Source organism: Anser cygnoides, chromosome 7, assembly GCF_040182565.1.
Source record: "Anser cygnoides isolate HZ-2024a breed goose chromosome 7, Taihu_goose_T2T_genome, whole genome shotgun sequence".
NCBI lineage: Eukaryota > Metazoa > Chordata > Aves > Anseriformes > Anatidae > Anser > Anser cygnoides.
The window spans coordinates 19,651,107-19,658,693 of NC_089879.1; the positions used below are offsets into that span (position 1 = coordinate 19,651,107).

Sequence of the window (7,587 nt, forward strand, 5' to 3'; positions counted from 1 at the left end):
ACTAATTTTTCTTTTACCTCCAGGGAAGATGCATGAACTTCACTCGGGTGAAATCAGATGGGACCTCTGCCCCTTACAGCCCACCGCCAAAGCTGCCACGACGTGACGATGTTCCTCTCAACTATGCTCCGAGAAGCCCTTCTCCTCCCGTGTCTCTGCAGCCCCCTTCCAGGCAGCCACCGCCCGGACCACCCCCATCCCGAGCCCCTCCTGGACCTCCTCCTTCACGGCCACCTCCACAGCCCATGGCTTAGTACGGCAAAATCCTGATCGACAAAATATGTCTCTTTGCTGAATGCGGCATATTTATTGAGTATTGGTTTACAGTTAAAGATATCAGATTTTGTTGCTGGTCAGCAAAAAAAAAAAAAAAGAAAAAAAGAAAAAAATTGCCAAGTGTCAATTTTAGTGTATGAATATATTTATACCACACGTGCTGAGTAAACATTCAGTGGATAGATTCAGAGCTATGGGGTACAGAAACAAACCAAAACGATCATCTAGATACAGTAGCAGCTTTTATACGTATACGTTTGAAGATCTATTTACACATGACATTTGTCTGACTTGGTATGTCAGATCATATGTTAATAACTTTAGCTGGATACACGTGCATCTGTTTTGATAGCTGCCACCTGCAAGTTGGTTAAACATAGTTCACTGAAGAATTTGCTTTTTGTTTCCCAAACAGTACTGCATCCAGATGTTAAAATGGAACAATAATTGCAAATATAATTTCTGCCTTTAGTTCTGCAGGTGGAATTTCCATGAAAGTTTTTATAAGGAGGCTATAACAATAATAAGGTAAGATAAGACTATGTGCCAGTAATCTCACGTATAAGAGGGGTGTCTTTCTCCAGAAAAATCAGTTTTGAGCCTGCCATTTCTAGGTATGTTTAGATTTGGTTGCATGGGATAGTCACTGAAGGTCAGATTTTGGTTCCAGAAGTCCAAACCCTGAGCAAGACCTGGGTTCAGCTTCATCCAAGTTCAGAGGAATTTTGAGAAGTGTTTTGGATAGGTGTTTTGTTTTCACTTACAGAAAACACACTCCAAAATGGAACAAAAAGGTGTAATTTGAGCATGAATGCTACTATATGCAAACAGTACGTCATATAAATCAGGAGGGACTGATTCCATTGCTGGTTAATCACTAAAAATTTTCCTTTCAGGCTTACTGCCAAGCAGAACTGAATCCTCTTGTGATTCAGACATAAATCAGTAAATAAGTAGCTTTCTTTAGATGGCCCAGATCCCAATAACATGTAGCCTTGCAGTCTACCTGTGGTTGCAAGAGGCACGGTGTGGTGTGTCGGTGCTAGCTTTTTCCCCTCTCTCCAGTTTGACTGGAGGATTTCCCAAGTGTTGACTGCTTGCCCTCAATTCTACGTGTCATCAGAAAAGAGATGGGGCACCTACACAGAGGTGGGAGTTTGACGCGGGACTGTGGGACAGCCCATGCCTAGTGTGCAGTGTGGCATCTGCGTGGGTTGTGCCCAGATCATTCCCTAGTAATCAAAGTAACACCTGAGCTTGCTTTTCTCTACCAGTACCTATCATGTGGTATTGGAGAGGGTGTCTGCAAATCCCTACGCTGGTTAGCTTAGTCATTAACTGTGTAGTTAGGATATTTGTAGAAATAATGTGTGTGTTGCATTATGGCTCAGCATATACCTATCTCTCCATCTGTGTGTAGGTGTGGGTGTGTAGCACATCACATGAGTTATTGGCATATAGATCCAAGATAAAACAAACTGTATCATGTAACTACTCCAGATTTAATGGCCTCTTCATGCAGGTTTTACAGACACATAACATTGCACTGGTGCAAACAGGAATCAGGCTTACTATTTCCAGTGGAATCCCACTTGCAGAACACCATACCAAGCTCTCATCGGTCTGTGCTGATCACTGTGACACGCCGTGTGTATGCAGCTGAGGCTGTCAAAGTTAAACTCAGAAGAACCACAGAGCCTCTTTTCTCCTCTTGCACTGCTCTGCTCTCTTGAGTTATGCTCTTACCTCATGTATATTGGTGCAGGTAGTGGAATCACACTCATGGGTGCCAGCTGGCCTTGGAATTGTTCCTAATTTAGGCCTGAGCCAGCAAAGCACTTCTGCATGCATTAATATGTCCTGCAGGTCAAGAGGAACATCCTTATGCCCAAGTATTTTGCTGACCTGTGACTTCATGATAAGAAAGGAGAACTGGGATGTACTCAATGCTGTTCTCATGTTTTTAGTCACTTGAAGAGGGTCTGCATAATTTGATCTCTAAGAATGGATTTCTGTTCAGAGGAGAAGTGTGTGTATGTATGTATGTGTCTGTGTGTGTGGGAAGTGTGTAGGTTTTTAATGTTTGGTTTCTCTTCCTTTACAAAAAATTGCTCAGAGAGCAGCACTCCTATGAATGGAAAGGCCTTCTGTAGCCAGTGCAACACAGTCATCGCTTACTTATCTCCATTTCTTTCAGTTGAAAGGTGAATCTAAAATGTGTCCAATTTTCTACTGCAGTTCTGGTGAAGCTCCACTTTTGACACCAGTGGAAGCAACTGGATGACTCCAATGAGAGTGTGGGAACCTGGATGTGGGGGAAGGTGCTTTACAAGCAGAGATCACTGGTTGATGTTATTTTTGTCCTATGGAAGCCTATGTGAAGTAAACTTGCTGGATCTAAGATGTGTTGTAACGTGTACATACAGTTGAACCTAATAGCGTCTCACATATTAGCCACAAACGTGGTTTAGATGAACAATGGACAATTAGCCACAAATGCTAATCAAGAATTGAAATGGCAGAGGGTGATTAAAAATAATAATAAATTCCCCCTGCCAGGGCAAAACACACCCTTTGAGGGTTATCTGCTTGTAGGATTGGAGCTGACCACTGCTCTATAGATGCCAAGTCTCTTATCAGCAGGTGATGATGGGATTGTAATAATGGTGGATCTCACAAATTATGTGATACTGAAAGGGAAAATTTGCTTACTGATTTAGTATCTGCTTATCAAGTTGAACTAATGGGTCAGGAGTAAAGTTCAGCTAATGAAAAAGCCTGTAAGACAAATTCCTTATTCTCTTGCTCCTGTAATAGATCTTGAAGAGGGGTCAGAGTTGTCGCAAACTTGCACTGATGTTAATGTAGAATTTAACTCACTTTCAGTGAGAATGGGGGTGTTGGCTTAGGGAGGACTCTCCACAATCAAACTTCCAACATGTCTGTCACTTGTAGTTCTGGAAAATATTCTCCTTTGCTACAAATAGGCAGTCTTGCAGATATAAATTACTTATAATTTCTGCATAATGTGCAAGTGCAGCAAGAATAGGAATGATTTGGTGATTCCAGGTGATCAGATCTGTGTATGATAAAGCAGAAAGCACCATGAAATTGAAAATTAGGTTTAGCATAAATGGAGTTCCCAGCATCTTCAGTATATAAAATTTAAGTGTGTGGTGAATAACTCAAAGTTTTTGGTGTCCCCCGCCAGCTTCTATGATGGCAGCACTGCAGGTTTAGATGATAGTTAGCTGGTAATGTGGTAAGAAGAGAAAGTGAATCTGGCTGAATCACCTTTGAAATGTTAATATACCACACTGGCTACATTAAGGCCTTTGGGCTTTGTAGAAATGTGCCCGTTTGCAGTGATCTCAGGCACTATAACAATGCAGTAAGAGAAAATGGTTGCTATTTTATTGAGCTTGATCCTTACCTGGTGTAAGTTAACGTACGTCAACTGAAGTCAAGGCAGTAATACTGGTGTCTATCAGCTGAGAGCTGGCTCAAATAAGAGAAGGAACAAAATCCTTCTAACTGGCTTGAGATTTAACTATGTTTTGATATGCATGTATATCAGTTGTGATTACAGTACTTACACTGCTAAGAAATGTTCTCATGTGGGATGATTCCCCTGTATTTTCCAGCTCATAGCATCATTTGAAACTTAATGAAAAGTGAGTATCTAATGCTTCCCCTCATCCAAGAGAACAATGTGGATTTGAGGGACCTTTGGCTCACACTTAGCACAGATGTGAAGTGACACAAGGTGCAAAGCAGTGGGGAGGGAAACCCCAAGTGTTTAAAGCTGATACAGAACCACATTGATCAAAGCATATTTATGGCCATCTTTTAACCTCAGTGCATGCATTGCCATCTGTGGGAGTAGCCTGCAGAGCAGACAGTCCTAAATGTAAAAAGGAAAAAGAAAAGAAAATAATCTGCTCCTCATCTGAATGAGTGAGCATAACAATGAATGATATTTCATGAACTGTACCAGTTCAAATGCATGTGCACCTGGTGCTCCTAATGCTTTTTACTCCTGTTGGTCTTTAGACAACGTGATCAGTAATATGCTTTCTCTTTAATCGTTTGCTGGTTTTTATTGTTGTTATTTTGTTTTGTTTTTTAAAAAAAAATTCACTGAAAAAACAGCCCTACTTCTGTAAATATAGTTTAATTTGGAGGAGACAGCACACTTCTGGATGTTACTGCTGGACAGTTATTTATTAAAAGGGGCTTAAGGTGAATAAATACAGGTGGCTCAGGATACATGCATGCAAGTGTGATAATGCAGTATAGCATTTTCAGTTCTCGGTAGTTTCGGGAAAGGGGAATTTTAGGGTCATCCTAGTATGTTTAGAAGTTTGTTACTGATCTGATACTTTTGATACTGCAATAGATTCCTAACATTTAACACTGCTTGAAGAGATGTGTAGGTTATGATAGATTTTTCATTTTGGGGGGAGGGGATAGTGAAGGAGGAAGGTTTTTGTTTTTAAGGGAAAAACAATGTACTGTACTAAACTCTTTAAAAAAAAAAAAGTGTGTTTTCAGAAACAGTGGGGATGGGGGCTGACAGACAGCCAGGGAACAGAGACGAGGGACAGAGAAACCAGTTTGATTTTTGATGGACAAAGAAGTTTTAAATGGGGGTGTGGGGGGTTGTTATTGATACATGTGGTACCAATTTCTGTAACTGACATGCTGCTTCCATGTTATAATCATATAACCTTTATGCATTTTATGCGCCTGCTCCATTTTTCTGAGAAAACCTCGCAAATGTAATGCCTGCATGCAAATGTGGGAGATGTAGCCAACGTCTTGTAATCCAACATAATGTAGTCTTAATGGATTCAAAATCAACAATAAAAGTGCTTACTGGTTAAACACTACAGTGAATTTCATTGTAAGGGTCATCTTAAGAAGGGATAAGCTTGTCTGTACTTGGGTTTCTAATCAGCTCAACCCTCTAACAGTCAGGAGGAGTATGTGGGGTTGGGCTGTCAGAATTCCCATCCCAAGTTACTGTTTAGTCATTATGTGAATAGAGACGAGGGTACGTTCAGTGGTTCAGTTTCCTGAGAATTGAAATCCTTGTCTCATTCACCTGTTTTAAGCCCTTTTTGTTCTCAGGTAGGGTAGAAATGATGAGTAACTTCCACTGAAGTTGGTACTTGAACATTGATTGACACAGGGAGGAGGATGTGAGCTTATTGCTGCTATCTAAAGAGAAGTCCAGTGTATAGAAACATGAACATAAAGCCAAGAAAAATAAGATGCTAGAACCTAAGTCTTTAGCAAAGAGCAAATTCTATAGCAAATCCTACACCTATGAAAACACTGGAGACATAGGGTTGGTTTTTATCTTTACTTGAGCACAACTACTGATTTCTAGAAGCCTTGCCTGAAGAACGCAGGACTTGATCCTAAACTCCCTTCTTCACTGTCTCTGAAGCTAATTTTTTCTTCCCTCCCTGCTGCTAAGGCTTCCTCTGTATCTCTCCAAGCCCCATTGAGGATTTTGAGGGTGGGGGGCCTGGGGGAAACATGAGCCAGGCAAGGAGGTCAGCAGGGGTAAGCCACAAAAATCTCTAACCTAAGTAGGCTGCAATTATGGAAAACCAAGGATGCTGCAAAGCTGCTGAGCTGTGCTATGTACGTAGTTTGCACAGTATGGCAGCCACAGTCTTGTGTGCAATGGGAAATGAAGTTGGTCCTTGCACATATTCAGCCCCTTGAGCCCATGCCATCACTACCTGGGATACACAACATGACAGGGTCATGCCAAGGACATCTGTGACTTCCTTCTCAGCTGGAGTTGGGCAAAAGCTTCTCTACTTCCATTGTTAGCAGAGATTGTGTGGGGGGTAATTGTGCTCTGTCTCTGCCATCCTCCTGTGAAAGCAGTGTGTCTGGCAGCCAGCTGGGTACAAGAGGCTCTCTGGGCCAGGCTGGGCTCTTATCCCTATCCTTACCAAGGAGCTGTAGTGGGAAGGGTCAGTTAAGCCCAGCTTCGTAGTGCAGTAGAGCCTCATCTGGAAAAACTCTGGGCACTGATTTCTAGGGGCCTGATTGCTGCACAAAGTCGTTGTGACAAAGCTGGGGGCAGCTGCATGGTGACTGAGCCAGGTGCCCCCATCCCTGTGGGAGCTGAAATCCTTTGCCTAGAGCTGTGCACCTCCTCATGGCATCGGGGTCTCTGACAAAGCCCAGCTTGCCCTCACTCTGCTCCCCAGGCTGACAGAACGGTTTTGTGACCTTCACTCCTTTTTTGTTCCTCCATCTGGTTCTTACGGGAAAGGCAGGCTAGGGCTCTCAGAAGAGATCACACAAACAAAAGCTGGAGCCGAGGCTCTGGGCATTTTTGTTCTGCGTTAACAAAAACCCAACACTGGCTGCAGCTGTGGCTGGTTAGGTTTCTGCATGCCTGAGACAACAGAATTCAGATTTGACCTGAACTTCCCCGCAGTCTGGGCTAAGTCTAAGGCTTTGGTTACAGCCTTGTCTATAAATAGTCTCTAATGCTGATTTAGCACCTTTCATCAAACATACTTCACGGTCTCAGGAGTGGCATTTACATGTGAACATACACCAACATGTGGCTGTGTGGAAGTCAGCAGCAAGAATTTTACTGGCTTCAGCATCTGAGCTAGTAACTGAAAAATACCCATTCTCCCCATGCTCCCATTCCTAAAGAAACCACAGGCAGAGTATGTTGTCCATACTGAAAATTTTCTGATCTTTACTCTATGAATGTGCTTTGGCCTTGGGGTAAGGACTTATCCCAAGCTTCACCAGTTTCTGCAACTAAGGTGCCCCCTTCCTTCACACTGAGGAACCCCATGTCACTGCAAGGCAGGGTATGCTGGAAGTCTCCTAGCCAAGTACTACTCTGATTTCTGACAGCAGCTCAGGAGAACCAGTAAGACCCCAAAGATGAAACGAAAGAGCTACAAGCCCTGAGAGAAAGGGAACAATGTGGCATCCTACTGAAAGGTTTTGGCTGTGACACTGATTGAAAAATGTTTCCTGTTAAACTTTCCAAGGTGCGGCATTGGCATGCATGTATAAATACTTCATTAAAGGTGTTTATATAAACCTATCTGTGTCTTTGCCACCAAGTTCAACAAAGTGAGCTCTTCTCATGCCAGTCCGTCATTGCCATGTAGCAGCTGAGTTGCCCTTTGTCCATGCTAGTGTTCTCCTGCATCCTGCTAAACCTCAGGGACATGATTTTGGGAGCAGACTTGCAGAAATGTCCTAGGTCTCGTGACCCAGAACATACAGCACTGGAGGTGTACGCTTTTCCGT

General features: G+C 42.7%; 1 protein-coding gene across 1 annotated transcript in view; it reads left to right on the forward strand.

The window, feature by feature from the left end:
* ANTXRL (ANTXR like) overlaps nucleotides 1-5,165 on the forward strand; it is a 55,656-nt gene extending 50,491 nt beyond the window's left edge. Inside the window, exon 18 of the mRNA XM_013199378.3 lies at nucleotides 24-5,165. Within this exon, the coding sequence (XP_013054832.1) occupies nucleotides 24-254 (231 nt within the window). The 3' untranslated portion in view covers nucleotides 255-5,165. The remainder of the gene's footprint in view (nucleotides 1-23) is intronic.
* The last annotated feature ends 2,422 nt before the right edge of the window (nucleotides 5,166-7,587 follow it).